Source organism: Podarcis erhardii (assembly GCF_964252035.2).
Source record: "Podarcis erhardii genome assembly, chromosome: 6".
NCBI lineage: Eukaryota > Metazoa > Chordata > Lepidosauria > Squamata > Lacertidae > Podarcis > Podarcis erhardii.
Genome location: NC_138510.1, coordinates 11,262,297 through 11,287,437, shown reverse-complemented (window position 1 = coordinate 11,287,437; position 25,141 = coordinate 11,262,297). Strand labels below are relative to the sequence as shown.

Here is a 25,141-nt window from a genome sequence, read left to right as displayed (position 1 = left end):
TATTTGCACTGCAAATGGGTAAGTGTGCAACACAGACGCAGAATGTCTTCAGAGGAGCATTGCCCTTTAATTCTAATTATGTAGCTTTTTGCACCTGGCTCTGGTTACTAGATCTTGAGGTTGCAGTAAAAAAACAAAGTCGATCTGAGGAGCCTGAAAAATATCACCCTGATCTAAAGCCTTTCGCTCAGAAAGCGGAGTCTAAGAACGATCACAAATGATATTTTCCTATTGTCTTCACTAATCAAGGCTGAAGTATTAGACATACTAAGCTGACAAAATTATATAATTACACTTACAAAATTAAATTGCTGCCGAAGTATAATTTTATATAATATTAACTTACTGCACTTGCTTCAACAGTTAGAACTTATCTCCATTCCTGGTCTCCCAACAAACTGCTTATGCATCATTATGCAGAACCTCCTTATTTATTTTTTGGATACAGGTCTCTGATTTGCCATAACTGCTTCCAGCTGCAGAGCATTACATGGCTGGGTGATATGTAAAAAATGCATTGTTTTTTGTTCATTTTTTTTAAAAAAAAGAATAAAAGAGTGAACCATTGTTCCCTGTTGGTGTGCTTTGCTGTATAAATATTATGAATAGTTTTTATAATAAAAATAACTTAGCTTAGAAGTCAAATCTGTAGGAATTTCAGCTGTCACTTAATACAGGAAATAATGTTTATGAAAGTAGCAAGATTGGAAATATAATTAAGAATGCTTTTAAAAAACACAATACAGATTATTATTTTTGATAATATCAAGCCAAATCTAGTTTTAAAAATCTTATTATGGGGGGCATAATTAATAACTAATTATCTTACCTGTAGTGAAATTCAAACCACTGACATGCAACTTAAATGTCAGGTAGGGAAGAGAAATACCCTGTATATCAGAGGCCACTAGAGCAATAGTTCCCCTTCATTTTCTGTTTTACATAATTTGTAGGGGAGTTGCAAAATCCCCAGACTGAATTAGATGAGGCCTCACCAGTGATACCACTAAAAGCACCCACAACAAAGCCATGCGAATGCAGCACATACACAAGAGCATTCACTGGGACGTGGATGGAAAATACCCACAACGATGATGACACCTAGTGACACAGGCTTTGGTCCCCATGGCAACGCATACACCACCTGCATCACCTGGGGCAACCCAGGATGCCGCATGAAGAAAAATTGCCTGCATACTTTACGCAGAAGACGCCACACAAAAGAAAATGGGAGCATATACAAGCACGCATGCATATTCTCAATTATGATGGCAATTGTGGGCAGGAGGGCAGGAACCTCGTTCAGGCCCCCTTTTCTCTAGATACCCTGGTAGTTTCTGATTATGCTTTCCTGGTGCATCACTAACACCTCTTGATCATTGATATCAAAGATCCCTGCCTAGCCTGATTGTAGAATTCCATCATTCGTTTCCAGATGTAGTTAATCAATACAGTGACAGGCAATATCTGCACCATGCCAGAGCTAATGCAATTCTGGCAAACTGGGCTAGCCTAGCCCTACCATTAGGTTGAGAGAGGTAGCCCGCTTCAGGTAGCCTATTTGAGGCATCCTTAAAGGACCAAAAAAATTAAATCATTTGTTTCACTTACCATATTATTTTTTAACCACAGCGGTCTTGCTGAGAATGGCAGGTGGGAAGAGTGCTGTGATGCTCAAATTTGGTCAGCCACTGTGAGAACAGAGTGCTAGACTTGACTGACCTTTGGCCTGATCCTGCAGAATCTTCTTATGTAGTTGCTGGTGTCAACAGGACCCAGGACCACAGAGATGCCACTGGGATGTTCTCAGGCACCAAAGTATATCAGATCATCTCTTTCAGCATGGAAACCAATGTTGTCTAAGTGAGCTGTGAAATGACCAACATATTCTACTACCCCTCTCCCCAAATGGATGGCTGATAGTTAAGATTCAGGACAGAAAAAAAGAAAATACCTTTTCCACACACACACTTAGTTAAACTATGGAATTCTCTCCCACGAACGGGAGTGATGGCCTCCAACTTTAAAAGTGCATCAGACCCATTAACAGAGGATAAGGTTATCAATTGCTTGCTCATATGACAATGACTATGCTCGAATTCTTCTCCACGGTCAGAAGCGGTCTTGCTGAGAATGGCAGGTGGGAAGAGTGCTGTGATGCTCAAATTTGGTCAGCCACTGTGAGAACAGAGTGCTAGACTTGACTGACCTTTGGCCTGATCCTGCAGAATCTTCTTATGTAGTTGCTGGTGTCAACAGGACCCAGGACCAGACAATACATATCAAAATCCTCAGGATCCACAAGTAGTCCTATATTAACCTACCCTTACTGGTTTCTACCAGCTATTTTAAGCACCGATCCAACTCTAAGCTGCCCCAATTTTTCCAAACCAGTAAATATATGGATCAGTAGGCAACTATTGATATAAACTGGACACAAGAGAGTTTTCCTTACCCTGAGTTTTTAGCCAAAAGAAGACCAGCAAGTCATGCTTAACATGAGATGTTAGTTGCCCGCAGCACGGTCTACGGAATTTATCAGGGAGAGACAATACTCTGAACAAGACCTTTTGCCCTCTGTCACTTAACACTTAGGGTGATGGAAGAGAAAGCTTTATGTGCTGCCATTGCTAGCAGTAAATCAGGGGTTAGGAACCTGTGGCCCTCCAGTCCGTGTTAAGATTCGAACTCTGATCAACGTCAGTCAGCATGACCAACTGTTTGAGGATGTTTTGAATTACCATCTAGCAACATCTGCATAGCCACAAGTTCCCCATCCCTCCTTTAAATATTAATTTTATAGTGGGCTATGCCACAGTATGCTATCTTTGGTGCAAATAATTTGCCAGGGTGTTGAGAGTTGTTTGGTAGGTCCCCTCACAGAACTACAATTCCCAGCATCTTTTGAATGCTTTAAATGCGCAATGTGGATGTGACTTCTATCTCTTAGCATAAACCAAAATATCTTGTGGGGGTGTGGGAAGGAAAAATATCAGTGAGCAGAATGCTCATGTTTCAATAACAATTCAAGAAAGAGCAATCGCAGAGGGAGAGAACCTGTGGATAATTCTTAAACAGTGCATAACCATTTGACCAGCCACAGAAAAGGACGTTGACTATGCCTCTACGAGCCTTTCAGGGTTGGCCCTACCACTTGGCAGAGCGAGGCAGCCATTTGGGGATGTCATTTAACGTCTTCACAGAGCTCATGGTTCAAGCTATAGAACTTGCTAGCACAAGATGTAGTAATTGCCACAGTCGGGATGGCTTTGATTACACAAATCCGTCGTCGGTGAGTGTGAGACCATCGGTGGCTACCAGCCGTGATGGCTATTATACTGCAAACTGCATGCCCCTCTGAATGCCAGTTTGCTGGGAATTGCAGGTGTGGAGAGTGCCCTTGTGCTTGCAGGCCTTGCATTGGCATCAGGCTGCCCGCTGCAAGAATGTGGGTAAATCGGTTCCAGATGTGCTTGCAGCTGGGAGGAATCTGGCTTTCGAGCAAGAGCACAAATGCAGCTCGAGAACACATGTCCTGTTTGACTGCTGGACATATTGTCATTTTGCTATTTCATGTTGATTGATTGCATATATATATATATATTTGTATTACTGTGCTATTCACCACTTTGAGAGCTTTTGGATCAAAACAGGTTATGTAAACAACCCATCACATGACCAAACAGCCGGCAGATGCTGGCCTCATCCTGCAGAGCTCTTAACATTCCTGAGAAAGGCGATACATTCATCGTTTACTTATTTATCATATATTTTTACTGTCAGGGACGCGGGTTAACCTAGTGCTCCTGGAGCTTTTTTGGCCTCGGTCACTGAGGGCACCATTTGCAAAAACTGCGGCTCTTCAGCCAAGACAGCACAAATATTTTTGGGTCGGCCATACTGTAAAGACCTTTATTCAAAAACAGGAGGAGCAACAACAGCAGCGTCGAAGTTTTCCTCCTCCGTCCAATAACTGACGGGCGCTCGTTTTATAACGTGCGCGTGAGGGAGGAACAGGCCGCCCGTCACGTGACGCCCGAGCCGCGCGCCCCACCCTCCCTGCGCGTTCCCCTCCCATTTCCCTCCCTCTGACCTTCTCCGCCCTCACCGCCTCCTCCCCGCCCCGCTTCCCTCGCGAGCCGTCCGGCGCGCGCGCATTGCCAAGTGCGCTTGCGCGGCTCCGCCCTTCACTCACCCCCCCTCCCCACCTCCTCCGCACGCTCTCTTCCCCCCCCTCCCTCTCTCTCTCTCTCTCTCCCTCCTCCCCTCACGCCGCCCGCCCGCCTGCCTCGCGCGCGCGCCCCTCTCCCCCAATCGCCGCCTTGCCTCCGGGGCTATAAAAGGAGCGGCCGGCCGGGGTTTCCTTCCTCAGTCCGCCGCAGCGGCGAGTGGCTCGGACGTAGCTGAGGAGAGGAATTGAGAAAAGAGAGAGAGAGAGAGGAAAAAAAAGAGGTCGAGCTGCGGTAAACAATAAAGACGCCGCCGCCGCCGTGCTAACTCGAGCCTGGCTGCTGGGCCTTGGCTAAGCCAGCCGGCCTTGCGAGCGAGAGTGCTGGTCCCTGGCGGGGTGTCGGCCCGGCCGCCCTCAAGCCCCGACTTCTCCCGCGCCTGCCCTGCGGCGCTCCCCCCACCGAGGCCCGCGGCCGCCCAGCCCGGCGACGCCATGAGCTCGGGGACGCCGTACATCGGGAGCAAAATCAGCCTCATCTCCAAGGCGCAGATCCGCTACGAGGGCATCCTCTACACCATCGACACCGACAACTCCACCGTCGCCTTGGCCAAGGGTGGGTAGGGGGCCGCCGAAGACCCCCCCCTCACAAGCCGCGGGGGGGGGCGAGCGCGCGTGCCCGTGTGCGCGGGTGGGCGTGAGGGAGAGAAGGAATAAAAGGGGGCTTGGGGCGGGGGCTGGGTTGGGGGGCGCCAGGAGAGGCGGTGGGTGAGGCCCCCATCCTTTTGCTCTTCTCCCCCCCCCCCCAAGGAGAGAAGCGGGTCCGACGTCGGGAAAGTCGCGTTACCTCGAATTCCTTTCTTTTCCCTTTCCCCCCTCCCTCCCTCCCTTCCTCCTCCCTCCTCCAGCGTTTTCCTTTCTTTCATTTGCAGGGGGTGCGGTTTGATGTCTGCCTTCGGCTGGGGGGGGGAGGAGGGAGGCAGCTGAGCTTTAAAGGGGGCGTGTGCTTCCCAAATAGTCCTAATTTATTTGCTCGGCAGTGGGGGTTTTTTTTTAAAAAAAAATGGGAGAGGGGAAAGAAAAACAGCAACCCAGAAAAACATGGCTACTCATAGATGGAGGAGCTGCTGCTGCTGTTGCTGCTGCTGCTCTTGAAATTGAGGTTGAAGGGCCTGGTGGGAAGCTGGAAGGAGAGGTAGGCAGTGGGGTGGAGAGCAACGCTTCAGCCTCCTTTGCAAACAGTCTTTGCTTCTTTTCCTCCCCATTCGCCCCCTCCCCACGGAGAGGCTGCAAATGGCTTGCTTGCAGTACTGCCTTTTCTTTTCTTGCAAACCCCATGGTGCTAAAAGAGGAAAAAAATGCAGCGTTGATATTTATACACTTTGCCATTAGTGGGGAAGATTGCAAATTGCAAGCCAGACAGCGCAGGGGGGTGGATGTCTGGACAAGGGAAGAGGGTGCCTTAATCATGAGGGCCTTGGGGGTTTTTCGTTTCTTTTTAAACAGTTTGTGCATGTTTCCCAGGCTCTTGGCTAGACTTGTGCCTAGGTAGCAAAAGGGTCCCCTTGCATGCTGCATGCTTTGTTCTTTAATACAAGTAAGGAATATAATCTTGGGCTACCTGCATCTTCTACCCCTATAGGACAGACAGCCTTTCTCAACCTTGGGACTACATCTCCCATCATCCCCAGATAGAAGGGACCAGTGGTCAGGGATGATGGGGTTTGTAGTCCAACAATATCTGGAGACAGAAGGTTGAGAAAGTCTGTTCTATAAAAACAGGCTTTGTAGATGCTGCAACTCCTTACGACACACTTCCTACCTCTTGCTGTTTCTCACAGAAGAGTAGGCGAGCTTCTTAATTCTACTTGCATAGGCGTCCTTCTGACTTTGAAGAGAAAGATGAACAAACTGGAGGCCTTAAGTTGCATACTCTCTGAAGAACTTTGGCTGCTGCCTTTTTCCAGTCTTGCAAGCTCACTTTATGGGAAGCAGCTGTGGTGTGGAAAATTTTCTGTTCCTATATTTTTCTGTGGAAAATTTTCCCATGTTTTTTGTGAGAATAGATAGGAGAAATTTGATGCCAGCTACATTGTACAGTTTCAGTGTTGTGAAACTTCATCAGGAAGCATGGCCGGTTTGGGGAAAAAATCCATGTGCAATACCCATTCTCATGTTCTGGTTATCTGTAAATTGCTGGAAGGAAAGTACACATCATCTAAACATGTTTAATCTGATTCAGATTGGTTTAGGGCATAGGTAAATCAGGAGTGAACATTTTATGGAAAACCCACATTACCAGGAGGAGAATGTGTTCTGCAGCCTTTGTAGCTTCTATATGTAGGTTTTGTTGTTGTTTAGTCATGTCCGACTCTTCGTGACCCCATGGACCAGAGCACGCCAGGCACTCCTGTCTTCCACTGCCTCCTGCAGTTTGGTCAAATTGGACTTATTTGGGGAAAGTGTGCCTCAAAATCCAGGTCTCTGAGGGTATGCTTGGGAAAAGATGGTCTTTGCAGCTTCATTTCATCCACTTTGGTCTCTGGATCGTCATTTCTCTTCCTGTCATATCTTGTCATTTTTCAAAACTTTGCATGAATAGTTGAGAGTAGAAAAGAGAATGTCTAGTCTTCTGTAAAATGCCAAGTATGTAAGGGCACTACTTTATTCACCTGGAGACCCTCATGTCTTTGACTTGGGGAAGATGTGTGGTTCATATTTTCTTTCTCACCTCACTACTTTTGAGAGCCAGGGAAATGTCTCCATGTTTCCCCTTCACTTAATGGGTTGGGGGGCCCCTGTATTCTAAGCTTTAACAGCATGGGCCTGGAAAGCTTCTCCGGGACCTTTGCCTTGATAATGATGAAAGTGACTTAGGTTCCTGCAGCAGATGTCTGAGGGGCTGCTTTGCCTCCTCCTATTCTCTAAAGCATTCTGTTGTGTTATTTTCAATTTCTCCAGCTTTTGGAATCTGTAAATGGAAAAGATCAGTTGTAGGTTGTTGCAGGTGATTGGCACACTAGGTGGTACTGGCATTTAGCTTGTGGGTCATGCCTTGGGGGTGGCCCCAGCTTCATCCCTTTTCTTTCTTGGCAAGAGACAGTTATACCACGTTGAAGACGGCTTTTCTCATAGCAAGGTCTCTGAAAACCATTCTTCTCACAAAGGGAATTCCCTTCCTCCCTGCTTATTCCATTTTGTTTGGAGGCTTCACCCCTTGATTTTTTCTTTTCTTTTCCCAACACCTGTAAAGAAAACGGGTTTGTTCGTTCCTTGCATTTGTTTGGGCTTAGAACACCTTGGAGGCCAGTGCTGGGCTGTCCACATCTTTCATAAGGCATGGTATTCTCTGGAACATGATGTAGAAGCTAAGATTGTGTGCAACTGACAAGTGTTTGGTGGGGGGGCTGATTCTATCCTGATTCAGCTGAGATGGTTAGTTGTGACCCGACTACAAACTGCCCAAGTCTCTAGGTTGAGGAAACAAGAAGGCAGGCCTTGTAGATGGGCAGAATTGCATGTGTTCTGTTATGGCCTTGCCCCTTCATAGTCGGCTCCCAATGTATGTTTCTCTGCTGCTAAAGCCGAAGGAGAGCTTGACAAACCTGGCTGGGATGTGCAGGGTTTAATAGCTGGCTACCTGGCTGCACTGGGGGGGGGGGGCAGTGAGCTGCACGTATACTCGATTCTAGTTCAATTCCCCTCCAGCTTCCTGTATTCTCTTAATTAAAGAAATATGGTCAACCAGATGTTAGCCTTATGTTTTCTTGTCCAAGGCTAAGAAATCCCTTGTGTGTCTTAATACTAAAGCCCAGCAGCCAAGCAACAGCAGTATTTGGGGGAGGGGAAAATAAACTTTTTTAGTGCAGCTTATCTGATACCTGATCTTGCTGTGCTTGATTCAGGAGGGAGATGGCTGTCTGCAGCAGCCAGCCATTGTTCTCTTGTATAGCTTTGTATGCTGTCTGGCTTCCCTTACCTTGCAGGCAGTTGGAATGTAGCCCCACCTCCTTCAGCTTGTATGTCTGTCTCCTTTAAAGGTCCTCCATCCTGCTGCCTTGCACTGCTCCTGCCTCTTGCATCAGCCCACATAAAGTGTGATTGAGGACTGATTCTGCGTTCTTTATAGATTTGATATGCACTCAATTGTGAACTGCTGTCTTCTGCGTTTAGCTAAATATCAGGCTCTGTCTCCTCTCCAATTCCCTAGTATAGGATTAATACTCTTATGTGCATCTTGTTGAAACAGTAGCTGGCTGAAGCAGAGTCCTAGTCCCTCAGATCTGTTTATCAAAAGCAATGTGTTTCTGAATTAATAACACTTCGATTGACAGTATTCTTGTCTTTGTAGATGACACACAAGAACAAGCAGTTGTGTTTTGAACCTGAACTTAGGCTAGATTTTCTGAATTCCTTCTTGGTTTTAATTTAAGCCAGTTACTAGTCCTCGTGGTGATTAAGAAACCATACATCCTAGGTAGTGTCTAGTTTAGGTCAGCAACTCATTTTTTTGCAAGAACATATTTTGAATATTGCATGGAATGAAGGGCAAGCAATTTGGATTCACCTGAATATTCTTTTGCAGAGACCAGCAAAGGGCTCTTTAATATTTTCCTCTGCTGTTTGACCAGCAACAGATTCTTTGACTTGAGGCAGTGGATTTCCACACACCACCACAAATCTAGGCAAATGGAAACGAACAAGTAAGGTGCTTAAGGAGAGAACTTGTGTCAAAAGTGTCTGGCAGTTAACACTGGACTACATTAAAAGAAAATCTATACTCCTCTCTCTGCTTGCTAGTCTGGAAAAAGAAGCTCATGTGCTTAACAGAGGAGGGGCAGGCTGGATTTAGCTCCCCACTTCCTGCGCCATCAATTGTCTGTTCTTAATCTTTACATAGCAGGACCACAGCTTAGTAGTAATAGTAGAGCACTCACTTTTTTTATGCGTAGGACACCCCGTTCAATCCTTAGTATCTCCAGTTAAAAGGATCAGGCAACGGATGATAGGGAAAATCTGTCTGAGGCTCTGAAGATCTGGCAGAGTAGACAACACTGAGCTAGATGGACAAATAGTCTGATCTGGCATAAGGCAGCTTCCTATGTCCCTAGGGAGGCTTATCCTGGGTAACCTTTGCATTGTATTTTGGACATACCACACTCACAACTTTCCATTGCGAAAATGCACCGCTTCTGCAGCACCAAGAAGTGTCTACTGCAGATAATCCACAGCAGTGTTGCTGGCCACCACCTCCTGCTTCAAAAAGTCCTCAATATTGCCTACCTATGGTCAAGAAATCTTGGCTGGCTTTGTTATTCAAATTAACATTTTAGTAGACTGACTGCCTACTGCCCAAGAGGGGGAGAACTGTGTCTTCTGGCATAAATGCTGAGCTAAAATGCAACAGGTGAGCCTGTGCCTTTCTCCACAGCTTAGAAGAGAGATGGGAGCTTATATCCCTAAGACTAAAACAGCAAGAAGTGTTGCAAGTATCTTTTGAGAATTAGTGTAGCATCAGTAAGAGCACATTTCATTTCCCTGTGCTTTTGAAGAAAACCTGGAAGAGGGTGTCCACATGCTGATTCACACAGAGAAGGGGCAGTTCAGAAACCCCCCAGACAGGTTTTGTGACTGTTGTAGGTCCAATTTAAGCCCATGTGGAGATCTCTGTACACCAGGTTGGCAAATGACATCTCCATTTGGCTGGTCCCTTCAGCTTTCTAAAGCAGGTAAGCAGAAGAGCTTATTTACTGCAGTTATATCCCGGGCTTTTCTCCAAGGAGTACATGGTTCACCCCCCCCCCCAGTTAATTCCATAACGAACCTGTGAGGTAGGTTAGGAGGCTGCGGACTGGCTCAAGGTCACCCAGTGAGCTTCATGACGGTGGAGATTTGAACTCTGATCTCACAGGTCCTACTCTGACACACTAACCACTACAACTACATTAGCTTCCTAGAGTATGTCTGCTATGGGACAGCTATATCAATCAAGTAGGTCAATAAATACGGGGAAAGCAAAATGTCACTTAGATATGGATCTGAAATATTTTCCTTGAAGCTTGAATTTGCTTCATTCTGGATTGTTTTATTTGATGTTTTAATGTGTTGTAAACAGCTTTGAGATTTTTTTCTCTTCAAAGTAGAAATGAAAATAATTATTACTCCATGTGGCAGGGGGAAATGGCGCATTGACATTCCATTGTGGCAGCCGTAATCTAGGTTAAAGGTGCCATTTGGTGATTAGATTGTATATCTGAGTTTCTAGCATTGAGAAACAGAGAAACACAACACTTGGCAGAGCAAAACATACTTACCAATATAAGTTGGTGTGAATAAATGGATCCTTGATACCAGCATAATCCCTTGAGCAGACTTAATTTTGGGCCTACACAAATATAGCATTTCTTGACCTATTATTTTATACTTTTTATACTCCACATATGTCCTTGCTTATTTTTTTAATTCCTATATCAATAATACCATTGGCAGCTGGCAGAGAATTATGCACTAACATTTTGTTATATTTTTATCTTGTTTCTTCAAGAAGGTCGGAATGGTGCTGACTTTTATTTCTTATCTTCAAAAAGACAAACAAAAAACTCTGTGACATCCACTATGCTGTGTGTGACCAGCCCTAGGTCACCCAGTGAACTTCATGGTTGATACAATATTAAACTCATGCTGTTTTAGCTGGTCATAGAAGCCTAAAATTGTAGAATTGGAAGGGACAATGAGTGTTGTCTAGTCCAAGCCCCTGCAATGCAGGAATCTCGACCATAGCATCCATGACAAATGGCCATCCAATTTCTGCTTAAAAACTTCCATTGAAGGAAAGTCTTCCATCTTCCAAGGGAGTCCGTTCCACTGTCAAGCAGCTCATACCATCAGAAAGTTTTTCCTGATGTTTGGTTGAAATCGCCTGGTATCTTGGAAGACATTGGTTTGGGTTCTGGAACAGGAGAAAACAAGCATGCTCCATGTGACAGCCCTTTAGATATTTGAAGATGGTTATATCCTGTTTCCTGTTCAAGCTAAACATACCCATTCCTCATAAGGCTTGGTTTCAAGACCCTTCATCATATTGGTAGTTCTCTCCTCTGCACAAGTTCTAGCTTGTCAATATCCTTAAATTGTGGAGACCAGAACTGGACACAGTGTGGTCCGACCAAGAAAGAAGAGAGCAGGACTAAGTACTGGTACTTCCCTTGATCTGAAGCTGCCTAGAATAACATTAGATCTCCCCCCCCCCCCATATCACACTGTACTCTTAAGGCATTTTGGCTTCCTGCTCAGTCTCATAGTTCTTTGGTTAACGTCAAAGGCTGTGTCCGGCAATATCGTTTTTATCCACAAGAATCGGAAGGAAGAGGTTATGGCCAGTGGGCTTTATAAGACTTGGCAACTTCAGTCACATGAATCTTTGCACCTGGAAGACAGGACACCTCCTGTGGCGTCCTGTTTCCTCCACACACTGCTGCCTCTGTCCTCCGCAGTATGGAGTCACTTACTACCACAGGTCTCTACCTACTCTGTGGAGAGGCAGGAATTGTTCTGTATGCTGTACCTTCCACAGCCACCTTCGGTGTATTCTGAGTTCTGCAACTGCTATCCTTGCTCCTCTGGCCTAGAATCTGTCCGAGGTGAGGGCATGGAATCAATTTTGCAGCTCCAGTGGCACAGCATGGCTCCTGACAAGTCCTGCTTCTGTGTGTCATGTTCCTCCAGGGGTTTGTCTCCTGCAGTGCGCAATCTTCCTCCTCTCTGGGGGCACCCCATCTATGTCACTGTTCCACGACTGTCTACTCTGCTCTAAGCTTGCACTTGCTGCAGGTGTAATTATTTTGCACATTCTCGGGCACGAAGACAAACATGGCAGGTCGCTGCTGCAGCAGCTTCTCCACCGTCCATGTCTCTTGGTCCTACAGACAGCGCAATACTGCACTCTGGGTCATCCTCACAAACGACCCTGTTTATAAGTCCTTGTCAGGAGCTCCCAGAAGCTGCTAAATACAAAAGTTTCCCCCTAATAGTTTGGAGATTTTATTGTTGGCAACACAGCTACCTTTACTTTCTTGTTTTCTCTGATTGAATCATTTTAGTCCTTGCTGCAGTTGCTACTGTGCTGCCTTGTTCTCTGATCACCAGTAGCCAAGCAAAACACACATCTTCTATCTCTGAGGCTCCAGTCTCAGTTCTCAGCTCTGCCTGCTATCTGCAGCTAAGGATATAGAAACCAAGTTCTCACTGTCTCCCAAAAATGGGATTCTTTCAGTAAGTTGAAGTGGGAAGAAGACTGCCTAGTATTGGCTTAGTTAGAAGACTTGTGCATAGTTCTGGATGGTATAGTGAGGAGTATCATGAACATGTAAATAGAGCTCTGACAGCCTTAATCCTGTTTGCAGCATCATATTTATGTAAATGGGAAGCCTGCCAATAGCTGCATCGGAAGCTTAACACAACTATCTGGAAAATGCTGAATTTATTCAGCTCACGCCAACATAAATGTAACTGATCTGTAAAAGGGAAACTTGGTACTATTAAAACGTGTAAAACATTATTGGTTGGGTTCACAAATGTGTTCATGCAACAACCCTCTGGCATTTTTGAAGGTCTGGTTTGAGGACAACTGTTCTAGAGTAACTGTTCTTTCTCTTGGCTGCTTGAGAGACTTTTTTTAAAAAAATACCCTTTGCTTCCTTTAAATCATTGTGACATCGTGGACTTACCAACACAACTTTTATATTCCTGTGCCCTTTCTGCTGAGATGGGAAAGGCTTGAATTTAAGGGAGAATGAAGTGATAGATGTCTTGTATGACTCTGTTAATGCTTTCTGTCCGTCCCCCCTCTCCTGCCTCTTAACTGAGCTTCCTTTTAACCCTGTGGTATGGTCTCATTACTGCTCTACAAATTACTGGGGAACACAAATCCTGTGCATTGAAATGTGGACTCAATTTGACTAAATTGCTGAGCCAAACTTGCTTATACAAAGCAAACACAATGGGGTTATATAATAATATAATTTATTATTTATACCCGCCCATCTGGTAGAGTTTTCCAGCCACTCTGGGCGGCTCCCAATCGAGTGTTAAAAACAATACAGCATTAAATATTAAAAACTTCCCAAAACAGGGCTGCTTTCAGGTGTCTTTTAAAAATAGGCTAGCTGCTTATTTCCTTGACATCTGATGGGAGGGCATTCCACAGGGTGGGCACCACTACTGAGAAGGCCCTCTGTCTGGTTCCCTGTAACCTTCTTGCAATGAGGTAACCACCAGAATGCCCTCAGTGCTGTATCTCAGGCACTGAACGATGGGGGTGGAGATGCTCCTTCAGGTATACAGGGTTGGGGAACCTGTGGCCTTTCAGAAATTTGTGGGCTGCTGTCCTGACCATTGACCAGTCTGCTTGGAGCTGTTGGGAGCCTGCAAACATCTGAAGGTTCCCCATCTGTGTTCTAGAACCTTGACAAATGTTGTTGTCCTTGATACTAAAGACTGATCTCCTTTCCAATATTTCTAAGTGATTCATATTTTGGAAAGCTAACAAATACACAATGAATTAACACTCAATAGATCAGAATTCAAAATAATAAAATGCCTCATCAGGATTAAAAGGCCGGGGGGGGGGGGGAATGTCTTTGCCTGGAGTGAAAAAGATACTGATAAAGAGTGGGTATTGGAGGAATAGTAGTTGCATATTCAGAGGACTTCCATCTATTCCTCTGTAATAGTTTTGCAACAGCCAGTTTGTAGTCCTGCTCTATAATGCAGTGCAAACAAGGGGGAGTCAGGAGGTGGTTTTCAGCATCAGTCACCACAAGTACCAAGAGCTGCTTGCACTGTAATTGTTGGAGGGAAGAGAGCTTGCCCCTTGGACAAATTAGGATGTAGCAGGCAAGGTCAGAACAGACGTCCCAGCCATAGGCGCCGACTCCATGGGGCCTGAGGGGGCCCGAGCCCCCTCAAAAATTCGTTTGGGGGGGCTCAGCCCCCCCAATAATTTAAGAAAATTATTAGTTATATTATGCTTTGTAAAATCACAAAATTATGTTGGTATTTTTTTTTTCCTTGTTTGACGATAGTTACCTTTTAAAATACATTCAGTAATGAGTTAAAACAAAGCCACTCCCGATCTCGACCCATCAACAATCTCGCGGGGCTGGCGTCAGCCCCGTGAGAAGCGGGGATTCCCCCTAGCTCATTAATATTCACCGCCCACGGCGGCAGCCAATCGGCTGCCGCAAAGGGCGGGCCCTCACAGGTTCACTTAAGGTTGGGGCAGCCCGGGGCTCGCCCCTTTCGTTCCCCCAGCAGCAGCGGTTTGGAGGTCTTGGGGCCCACCCAATATTTTTTATAAGTCGGTATGGGCCCCCGCCCCCCAATATTTTTTATAAGTCGGCGCCCCTGGTCCCAGCTCCAGTCCTCAGAATTGTAGTTCAAGCAGATCAGGGGAGACGCTGCTATCAAATGCGTTTCATAAAGGCAATATAAAATGGCCTGTTGTCTTCCAATTATTAACATTAGTACTTTTTCTTTAATGTTCAAAGTGCGCTCCTTTGGAACTGAAGATCGTCCCACAGACCGTCCTGCCCCTCCAAGGGAAGAAGTTTATGAATATATCATCTTTCGAGGTAGTGATATTAAAGATATCACTGTATGTGAGCCTCCAAAAGCGCAGCATAATCTCCCCCAGGATCCTGCTATTGTCCAGGTAAGTTATTTCATCTGAAATGCCAGTGGTGGCTTCATCCAGCAGTTGAGCTTCTTAATTGAATTATGACTATTGGATTTTTTAGTCTTTAAGATGACACAAGATTGTTCTGTTTGTTTGGTACAGCAGACAAGCATGACAGCCCCTCTGCCATTTCTTAGATTCGAGTTAGGCTGTTCCCCCTATATTAAGAGTGTTCATTCCTTCACACATGCTAGCTCTCACCCCCCACCCAAAAGGGATGATAGTGTAGCAGTCAATTCTGTCCCATCCCCGCCCTTGTCTGGCTTTGTTTGCTGACAACCTGTGCATTATAGCTGTTAACCTACAAGGACCTGTGCTATTTTGTAGTAGTGATGCTAAACATTCTGAATGTTAAAAAACAACTGTGCTAGCATTGAATATTTTCCTACCTCCTGTCCATCTTCATTTTGCAGCCTTTAACTTTAGAAGCATAACTTTATGCACTCCCCAGGGAGGTTCGCCTGGTGCCTTCATTATACACTTTTAGGCACCAGGCAAAAACATTCCTCTTTAACCAGGCCTTTGGCTGATTGACACCCAATGCCCTTTTAATATTTTTCTTGTTTGTGGGTGTGGGGTAGGGGAGTTATTGAGTTGTTTTTGTTTGCATTTATGTATTTTGTTTTTTCATATTGTTTTTATCCTGTCAGCCTGTGACCTGTGCGTATAGGGTGGTGTACAAATAAATAATAAAATAATATAATATGGTGTTCTCTCATTTTGTAGTCTTCTCTGAGCTCTGCCTCAGCACCTTCCTTTCAGCCACACGTGCCTTACAGTCCCTTCCGAGGTATGCCGCCCTACAGCCAGCTTGCTGCCAGCTCTTTAATTAGCCAGCAGTATGCAGCTTCCCTTGGTTTAGGTGAGTACTGTAACAATAAACTGATATGTCTGCCTGGGCTGTTCCACTCCAGATTCCAGCTGGAGACTCGCAGGGAATGCTGTTCAGTTTCCAGCATGGAGGAGACTTCGGTATTGATTGGAGAGAGAAGAGGCTCTGGATGTTTTTGTTTTTCTTCCCGTTGGGAAGAATTCCATCACGTGAGCCGCCTCCTGCTGTCTAAAGTGGACAGCCCAGACATTTGTTTACCACCTGCAGTGAGGACTAAACTGAAGACTTATATTGTGTGTATTCCTCAGTTGTTAAAAGCACGTCTTTTCAGCAGCCCATGTCTTACTGGAATTAAGCTTGATTTCTTTGCTTTAGCTGCTGACTAGAAACAAGCTAGCTTTATGAATTGAATCTTGTAGGAGTCCTCCACCTTGGGAAAGGCCATTCATGCTGTGGTGCAACAGACCAAACCCTGGGTCAGAGCTGCTACCTTTGGACTAATCCCAGCTCATTCATAAACTCATTGTGATTCCTCAGCTGTAAAATGAGAGTAAGGGTGTCATCTGATCACAGCAAGTGAGAAGAAACTGTACCGGGTTTTAAGAACTCTTAACTATATATATATTTTTCAGCAGTTAAGTTTCCAGCATAACTGCTTTCCATTTATCAGCTGAAAATTGGAGAGGAGGAATCCAAGGCAGTATGTTTGAACAGTTGCTTCCATTTTAGGTGCTTATTAGCAATGTAAGTTATTTAAAGGCATTGATAGGCTGATGCTTAAGTTGTGTGATGCAGAATGTTCTTCTGGTACCAATATCTGTTTTGTTCCTGGTTAAATTCTCCCCAGTCTCAAAACTGTAAGAACACACACAGATCTTGAGCCATCTTTCTTTCCCAACTCACCTGGATAACTCTAGTGCCTTGTGTCTTATTGGTATCCCTCTTTGCTTTGTCTTTTCCCCTCCTGTCTTTCTTTTAGAGAAACTGGTAAGCCCTCCAGCATCAGCAGCTGCTTCCAGTCCTAGCTCTTCTTCGTCTCCTCAGCCAGTTTCAGAGCCTGACTTGTCATCAGAGCCACACCTGCTGTCTTCTAAGGGTAACAGCAGCTTGAGGATTCCAAGTATTTGGAAGAACTGCATGGTGTTTTCAAAACCATTTTGTCTTTTAACCCCCCTTCTTGCTCCTGAACAGAGTTAACCTCAGCAAGGATTACAGCAGTAGTCTTTCTGAAAACCTTGGTGCATTTGCTTCTGCTCCAGGTATTTGATTGGTGGACGAAAAGGAGCTTGAGTTCTGGGTAGTGTTTTAAATATTGAGGCAGAACTAGCTAGAGGGAAGGCAGCTAGTGGCGTAGGAGAAATCCAGTGAAATGTGGGGACCAGGAAGCAAGGAGGCTGATCACTAGTTAAGTTCAGAAACCCTTCCTTGAAGGCTACACCATGGAGCTTCCGGAAGAGGGCCTGCAAAACTATGATGATCAGAAACCACAATGCAAATTGAAGTTCAAGGAATTGAACCTGTAAGCCTAGAATACTGATGGCTTATAGGACATGCATGACACCAAGCTGTTGTATAGTAGAATGTCTTGTCTGTGGATGACTGGCTGGCCTTGGATAAGATTTGGGCTACTCTTGTGGCCTTTTAAAATTTTTGAGATTCTGGTTTGAGATTGTGCTACAAATATCAGATGCCAAGGTTTCGCAAGAGGAGAGGACAAGTAGCTGCTTGGGGGGCGGGGAGAGGGTGCCTGCTGGGAATGGGACAATGTTCAAAACTGTATGAAGGAATTTCTACTCAAAATTCCTACAGTAAAATTTGCCTGTGAGGGCTGCATTGCATGTTATGCTTTGTGTGGCTACTTTTCTGTTCTCTTGCATGTGTCTTGACCGTGGCTGTGCATTGTCTGTCCAGCTTGAGAACATAATTGACGCTTGCTAGGCAGGTTGCATTACCTTGGCATGAATTAACTTGGGTTTTTTTTAGAACAGAGGTGTAAGGCTCTGCAAATGTCTCTTTTGGCTGCAAATCTAATCAAAACTGCTTTTCTGAATCAAGGATTCTGGGGAAGCTTATAGGTGGCTTGAGACTTAACAGTAGAAGCTGTCTGAATATCGTGCATCATACATTCAGGGGGATAGTGAGTTGTGACAGGTTTGTTGCAATGTTTTCACATGAAGGAGGTAAGTTGTAGTTGGCTCCATCAGATTTTCCTCTGGTGATGCTCGAGTTTGCTTTTTAAGGGCTCTTCAATTAATGGTACGCATTGTCCCTTGGCTGCTTTAGCAAGAGGTTCAAATCTGCATTCTTAATAAAAACAATTTGGTCAAACTACGCTGAGACTAAACTTTACACTGAAGTGTTTGGGTTGCGTTTTGGTGGCAATTTACCCTGCATAGTTGCTTTTAGTTACAGCATGATCTAGCCCCTAAATGCCATTGTAGTGCAAAGCTAAATATGCACAAGGGACAGTGCTGGAACATTTAATCTCAATTCTGGGAGGCAAGAGGGTGAGCTTTGTACGTTGGAACAGGACTATACAATCAAACAAAAAAGAAAATTCTGCACCCAAACTACTAGGTGTGCTTTTTAGTTCAAGAATGAAGGCTTTCGAAAGATTTTCACATTTTTGAGACAAACTTTGGTTTTCACTATCGTTTTACGAGATTTCCTCACTGTTAAGAGGTTTAAGTGATGAGATAGAGTAACGAGTTTAGTACAGAGTTTAGTACCTGCAGAGTTGTGCCACATGTCTGCTAGCTAATGAAACTCCTGCTGAATTTCTTTCCCCGCCTTGCAAAGATTCCAGACGTCACTGTGTCTGTCAACTTGGTTTCAAGCTATGTTAACACGGGTGAGACATTGGGAGCCGTTTTCACAAACAGGGATTCAGTGGAGACCCAAATACTTTATTGGAAATATACAGACTGCCTAAACATTTTCTTACAATCAAGCGGTACATAAATTTTGCTAGATAAGTAAATAAAAAAAACTCCACTCACTGTTCGTCTCTCTTCTGTACCATGAACAGCCGTATTCTGCACCTTAACCAAATAATAGTTCTTGTGGATTTGCTACTGCCGGGTAGCAGTGTGCCTTTGCGAGGGGAAAATCCTGTTTAAGTTAGTACTTTTTCAGAGCAATGTGAGGTCCAAGGCACATGGGGAAGTGAAGGGCTGATAGGCCGCAGAAACTATGCAGGTGTGCTAGTCTGCTGTGGATTATTGGCTACTAAGTACCTCTTTGAAATGTGTGCTTATGCATGAGGATCAGAACATGTGTAAACCATGTGGCTATGTAGAAGGCTAACATCTGTGATATTGCATGCAATTTAAACTAGTTGAACACTCCTGGTTGACACTGAGGGTGGGGAATTTTGGACCTGTGGCCAATCGCTACCTTCCAGGCCTTGGGGCTCTTACCCAGGCCTTATCCCTCATTGGCCCTGTTCCACACCCTCCTTGAGTGTTCTTGCTTGGCTGGAATGGGCCCTTGAACTTGGATAATTTATGTAGCTTGCTTGTCTCAATGGAGAGGTTTGTTTGTGTAGAAACTAGCTTACGGTACAAGGTAAAAGTTACATTTTTTCACTTCAGCCTGTGAATACTCTCACTAAACATTTGCCTAGATTTCCATCTGGGGCCATCTTGTTCAACCTGATAGCTGTCAGTTTGAATGCTTCTCAGTGGTTAATCTGACTTCCCAACATCAGTTAAAAGAAAATTTAGATTCTATATGTATTTTATTTCTATGTTATTACTCTCATTTCTTGGACCAGATTAAAATCAAGCCGCCATCTCACCTGAACTAGTCTCAAATGCAGGAAATGTATTCTAGGTGAAACCCCTTTTCAGCAGAACCTTCTGTTCCAAACTCTTTTGGCAGGATGTGGGAGACTAGTTGCAGTTCAGAACCACCACCGTGAATCCTGACAATTCCTTGGTTTCCCCACAGGAGCTGCCTTTCCATCAGTTCATTCAGTGCGCAAAAGTCCCATGGTGGAGCAGGCTGTTCAGACGGGCCCCATTGAAAACTTGAATCCCAAAAAAGCTCCTCCAATCAAAGTCATTCCTGCGGTCCAGCGGAACATGCGCCAGATTCCACAAAGTAACAAGACAAGTGGTACAGAAATGCTTTCTTTCAGAAATATGTCAGCACTGTTAAAAACAGGTCTGAAGTCTGCTTCAGCTAACATTTGCTGATACCGTTCAGCTTGTTGGTTTATATTGTTGAGTTGAATAGACTTTCCTATTTTGCCTTAGATACAGTTGAGCCAGCGCCTGTTCAAATGCAAGGGCAAGTGAATGATGAGAATAGAAGGCCTCAGAGGAGGAGATCAGGTATGTTACCTGACTGTAGATTTTTCCACACTGAATTGCCTTCCTGTGTGTTACTTCTGTATGTGTAAGATTAGGCAGAAGAACATGGATTAATGCACCACTGGTTTTAGAGGACTAGAACAAAATGACATTCGATAATGTCATGTCTAGAAAGGAAAGCATGTGGATAACTGGCAAAGCACATCTCTGACCCACAAGACCCTGAGGTCTGTCTAGTTAACACGACTTAAGCAATCCAAAGCACAGACCACCATGAGTCCATTTGAAAATGTCAAAATCCAAGTTGAAATATCTTGAGTTATGAGCCAATTAGTATGCCTGAATGGCTACTCTAATTTCCAGTTACTTGAAAACTTCACAATAGCAGTTCAGTAGCAAAAGGTCTTACTGTGTTACAGCTTTAATTGAGAAGGGGCCTGAATTGTTGAAACCTAGAAGTTTATGAAGGGTAAATTCAAATACTGGGTGTTCTGGTGCTCCACACCAGTATTACACTCATAGGCATTCAAGTAGCAAATAACCAGAGCAGCTGGGCTGCTATAATTATCTCCACAACAGAATTATAATGACAGGTGTAGCATCACTCCATGGTCACATGCAAGGAACCTGGCCTGTCTAGAGCCAAGGAAACTCAAGTTAGGAAGTATTCTTCTACTTCTTTTCAGGAAACAGGAGAACCAGGAATCGCTCCCGAGGGCAGAATCGACCCACTACCGTGAAAGAGAATACAATAAAGTTTGAGGGCGACTTTGACTTCGAAACTGCAAATGCGCAATTCAACCGAGAAGAGCTGGACAAAGAATTCAAGAAGAAGCTCAATTTTAAAGGTTTGCAAGTTCGCTAATGTGTGTTCTTGTTGTGATCTGGGATGCCAGTTCCTCCAGCAATGGGTGAAGGGAAGCCTCTGGCTGAGGACAAATGGCAACGTGGCTTGTTCATTGCGCACGAATGTGTTTTTCCAGATGAGAAAGTTGAGGCAGGAGAAGAAAAGGGGGAGCCTGCTGTGGCTGCTGAGAATTGCGATGGCAATGCAGATGAAGAACTCCTAGGGCCCAACTGCTACTATGACAAATCCAAGTCTTTCTTTGACAACATCTCATCAGAACTGAAACAAAGGTTAGTTACTCATGGATCTTAGAACCTCCATTTTATAGCTTCATTGGCTTTCTAATCATAGTCATCAGAAGTCCACGGTTCTATTCATTTGGGCATCCCTTTCCCCACCCTCCCTGGTCAGGGAGCTTGTGAAGTTGACCTGAGGCTGAATGTTTAAAATCATCATCGTTATCATATTGAAGAGTAAATTGGTGCTCTGTCCTTAACCGTGCACATCATTCAAGGGAACGGTTTGCAACACCATCTTAGGAGGGGGCATGTACAGTGGTACTTCAGGTTAAGTACTTAATTCATTCTGGAGGTCCGTTCTTAATCTGAAACTGTTCTTAACCTGAAGCACCACTTTAGCTAATGGGGCCGCCGCGCCGCCAGAGCATGATTTCTGTTCTCATCCTGAAGCAGAGTTCTTAACCCAAGCGTCTGTAACCTGAAGCGTATGTAACCCGATGTTCCACTGTATTCTGATTGGGAAAACTGTTCCTTTGTTCCTTAGTTCAAGGCGTACAACGTGGGCCGAAGAACGGAAGCTCAACACAGAGACGTTTGGTGTGTCTGGGCGGTTTCTCCGTGGCCGCAGCTTTCGTGGGGGATTTCGTGGCGGAAGGGGGTCTGGAGCTGTGCGGCGAAGTCAGGCGCCTCCCAGAGTGGGCACTGGAAGAGTGTGAACCTTGCAGGCAAGCTGTAAAATTCAATTATCTTTGGTTCTGGGTCTGGAGTGCTTTGGGGCATTCTCTGCATCAAGTAAATCAAATTGTCTACCTGGTAAAATGAGTTTGTCCATCAGAACCAGCCAGTTCAGGATCTTCATGGCAATGAAACTCACGAAACTGTTTCTGTATAGCTGTATTTGTCCTGTGATTTCTTTGGAGAAAGGATAATAAAATGCAGGTTCTGGCTCAGCTCTTGGCATTAAGGGAAGCGTGACATAGAAGCAGCTCTCTGCTATCTATGCTTCTAACCTGCTCCTATTTCCAATGAGCTCAGGGTGGCATATATATATATATGTTAAATATCAAGTCCAGAATCTTAATATTTCAGTTCATTTTCCCCAGTATCTTGAGAACCAGGTTGGGAGGCAATAGGGAAAATGTTCTCATGCAAATGTAAAATGCCTGTTTTTCTTTCTGTTGTCCAGGTTCTCAAGCGTGTTCTGTTACGCCGTGTACATAGGAAGGAGGTAACAAGCAGACCTGCTGCACTTAAAACATGGGTGAATGGAGTGATATGTCCACAAGCTTGTACTCCTGACGGCACTGCTGCTTCTGTGTCAAAGCAGGATTGGCGCACTGGAGCAACTTGGACAAAGATGTGTGCTCACTAAACACCTTTACCAGGAGTCTCTTCTTTTTTTTCTTTAAGGTAGCACAAAGAACTTGTGCTGCTTCTAGGTTCCAAAGGCTGCTATAGCTGAACACATAGAACACCTAATCTGTTCCCTGAAGGAGATGAGACAATTCTAAATTCTTGAAAAAGCGAACCAAAGCTTGTTCGAAACCAGCAACCTCTTAATCTGTGGAACAAAGATTCTGCTGGTCTCCTTCCTTCTGTTGTTCCTTTTTTCTTTCTTTGTCTTTTCACCATTCACCCTCCAGGTTGAAACAAATCATTTTGATGTCTAGAAACGAGTTGTAGTGCAACAAGTTGTATGTAATGCGGTGATGGGAATTGTCGCTGATCATGTATCTGTAATTCTGGGTTCACCACGTAAATGTATAGTTTCTATGGGGAACTGTACAACAAATTTTCTTGAGGTGCTGGTCACCCCTCCTGTAGGAATGCTAAGCAACTAAGCTGGCCAGTGGCAAGTGCCGTTCTCCAGCCCCCTCCCAATATTAGCCTCCTCCTCCCATGCTGCAGTGAAGCTTTCTCCTTGTGAGGAAGGCTACACGTTATGGGATACCCATGCAGCAACTCTTAAAGGAGATTTGAGATTTTACCCCACCCTTACTTAAAGGAAAAAAAATAAGTTTAAGCTTTTGGTTAATAGTCCTTTTCTTGGAGAAAGAGCAATACATGCTTTGTATTCTTGGAACACGAGTAGGACTTCGAATCCTCAAAATGGGGAAGGGGAACCTAAATGGAACTTAGGAAACCAGCATGTTCCAAGTCCGTCAACCGATTCCCTCTTTCCCAAACTCTGTAAATAGTTCAGGTCTTTTTTTTGTTTTTAAAAAGAATTTTTTTGGGGGGTTGAAAGGTGGGTAAGGAGGGATTATAAACTCTTGCATGAAAGTGGGTTAAGCCTGTAGTAATAGGCATGTGTCCCTTTTGGTTAGCTATAGGAATGTTTTGTTAAAAGGCCTCTTTTGGGTGCCATTTATTCTCTCCCACCCTGTTTCATGGCTAGCTTTTTCAGTTCCTCCCTAGGTCATGCATTCACTTACGTTGTTATAAAAGCTTGGGTTTATTTTGTAGGCCTTTATCATGGGCTGCTTTATGGAGTCATGTAAATTGTAATTACAAATAAACATGTAAATGTTTAATCCTCGTTTTGTTGGCTAACAGTTTTCTGCAAGGTTGTTGCTTTTAATGGAAACATCATCAGCATGTCTTGACAGTACTAGCAAAGCTTGGTAACCATGGATGAGAGCTGGCTTCATACCAACTGAAAGTAAGGGTTAAGCAGCTGTTGACTTTGAGAAGCTGAGAGGAATAGAGAAGTTGGCAGAGTGGGCCATTGGGGACGTTGCAGCATGCCCCATTTCTAGGAAGATAGCTCCCCTCCTGGTGAGAGAATGTGGGACATGGGGGAAGGAGAATGTCCCTCTGAGAAAGAGGGAAATGATGCCTTAGGAGGGACACATTCCTTGGATGATGACCCACTATCTTCCCGTGCCAATGATTCTTCTTCAGGGAGTAGAGATCTTGGTAGTGTGATTCAGTCACTGGGAACGTAGAAAGTTGGGTGTGTGAAATGTATAGACTGGAGGGTGAATTACCTTCCTGTCATGATGGTTGTGGTTGTCACGCTGCCTAGTGCTAGGAAGGAGCCAATAGTCTTGGTGCACATTGGCATGCATGAGATCATGGAAGCAAGTTAGGTTGCTAGGTAGGATGTTGAAACCAGGACATCCAAGGTAGCTCTTCTCTGAAATGTTGCTTCTGCCCCCCCCCCCCATGCAGCACCAGATAACACAGGCAGAGCTTTATAGTCTCAAAGTTCCACTTAAACCTGGATCTAAGCCAACTGTTGGTGCTTGAAGTAATGGTGGCAGAGCAGCTTTTGAACTGATTGCTGGTGGGAGGAGAGGAAAGCCAACAGGAGCCCAGGAGGGTCTGCTTTGGAACAAATTGTCTGCCTGGGTTGATGAAAAAAATGGTAATTTAACTGGGTAAAGGTATAAACCTAGGCATCGAAAGTGCCAAATGGCAATTCAGAGGCCAAAGCACCGCAGGCCAAAACACAACTGTCAAGAGAACCTGAAGAGAAATACTATATAAAAAAAACCACTAATGCTAGAAGCCTCCAAGCCAAGACGGGCAAACTGGAGTGCTTGATTCTGTGGTCATAATGGAAACTTGGTAGAATGGAAAAAGCCAGTGGGACAGTTTACTCCGGATACAAACTATGGGAAGGAGTGCTCAGTACATAAGAGGGCATTGAGTGAAGCAAAGTAAATAACAAAGGGAAGACTACTTCACAGAACCATTGTGGGTGGTGGTACTGGGTCCCAAGTGTAATTGAGTTCCGGAGGTTTGCTAGTGTTTCCCCTGAGCAAGATATTCGGAGAGATCTTGAAATGAAGAATGAAATCAAGCAAGCATCCAAATGAGGAAATGCAGCAGCCCTTATACAGACTACATAAGTGTTCTGACAGGAGTAAAATTTCTAGATACATTACTGTGTCCTAGAATAGTTTGCCATGAAACCAACCAGAGGGACATTGACCCTGGACTTAAAATTAAGTAGCATGCAAGTGGCATTGAACTAAGAGTTCTTAAAACAAGTTCAG

The 25,141-nt window shown here is 44.6% G+C and overlaps 1 protein-coding gene across 3 annotated transcripts; it reads left to right on the top strand.

Annotated features, from left to right (window-relative positions):
• Positions 1-4,283: 4,283 nt before the first annotated feature.
• On the top strand, positions 4,284-23,671 carry LSM14B (LSM family member 14B). 3 transcript variants are annotated; one of them, XM_081867923.1, is made up of 10 exons: positions 4,289-4,784; positions 14,716-14,879; positions 15,630-15,765; positions 16,715-16,831; positions 19,687-19,854; positions 19,995-20,072; positions 20,738-20,899; positions 21,035-21,188; positions 21,682-21,862; positions 22,324-23,671. In XM_081867923.1, the coding sequence occupies exons 1-9, from the start codon at positions 4,664-4,666 to the stop codon at positions 21,851-21,853; spliced, it is 1,272 nt and encodes a 423-aa protein (XP_081724049.1). In that variant the 5' UTR covers positions 4,289-4,663; the 3' UTR covers positions 21,854-21,862; positions 22,324-23,671. The 3 variants fall into 3 exon arrangements, with proteins under 3 accessions (XP_081724050.1, XP_081724051.1, XP_081724049.1); XM_081867924.1 differs by lacking the exon at positions 19,995-20,072 and having other exon boundaries at positions 4,284-4,784; XM_081867925.1 differs by lacking the exon at positions 16,715-16,831 and having other exon boundaries at positions 4,287-4,784.
• Positions 23,672-25,141: the final 1,470 nt, after the last annotated feature.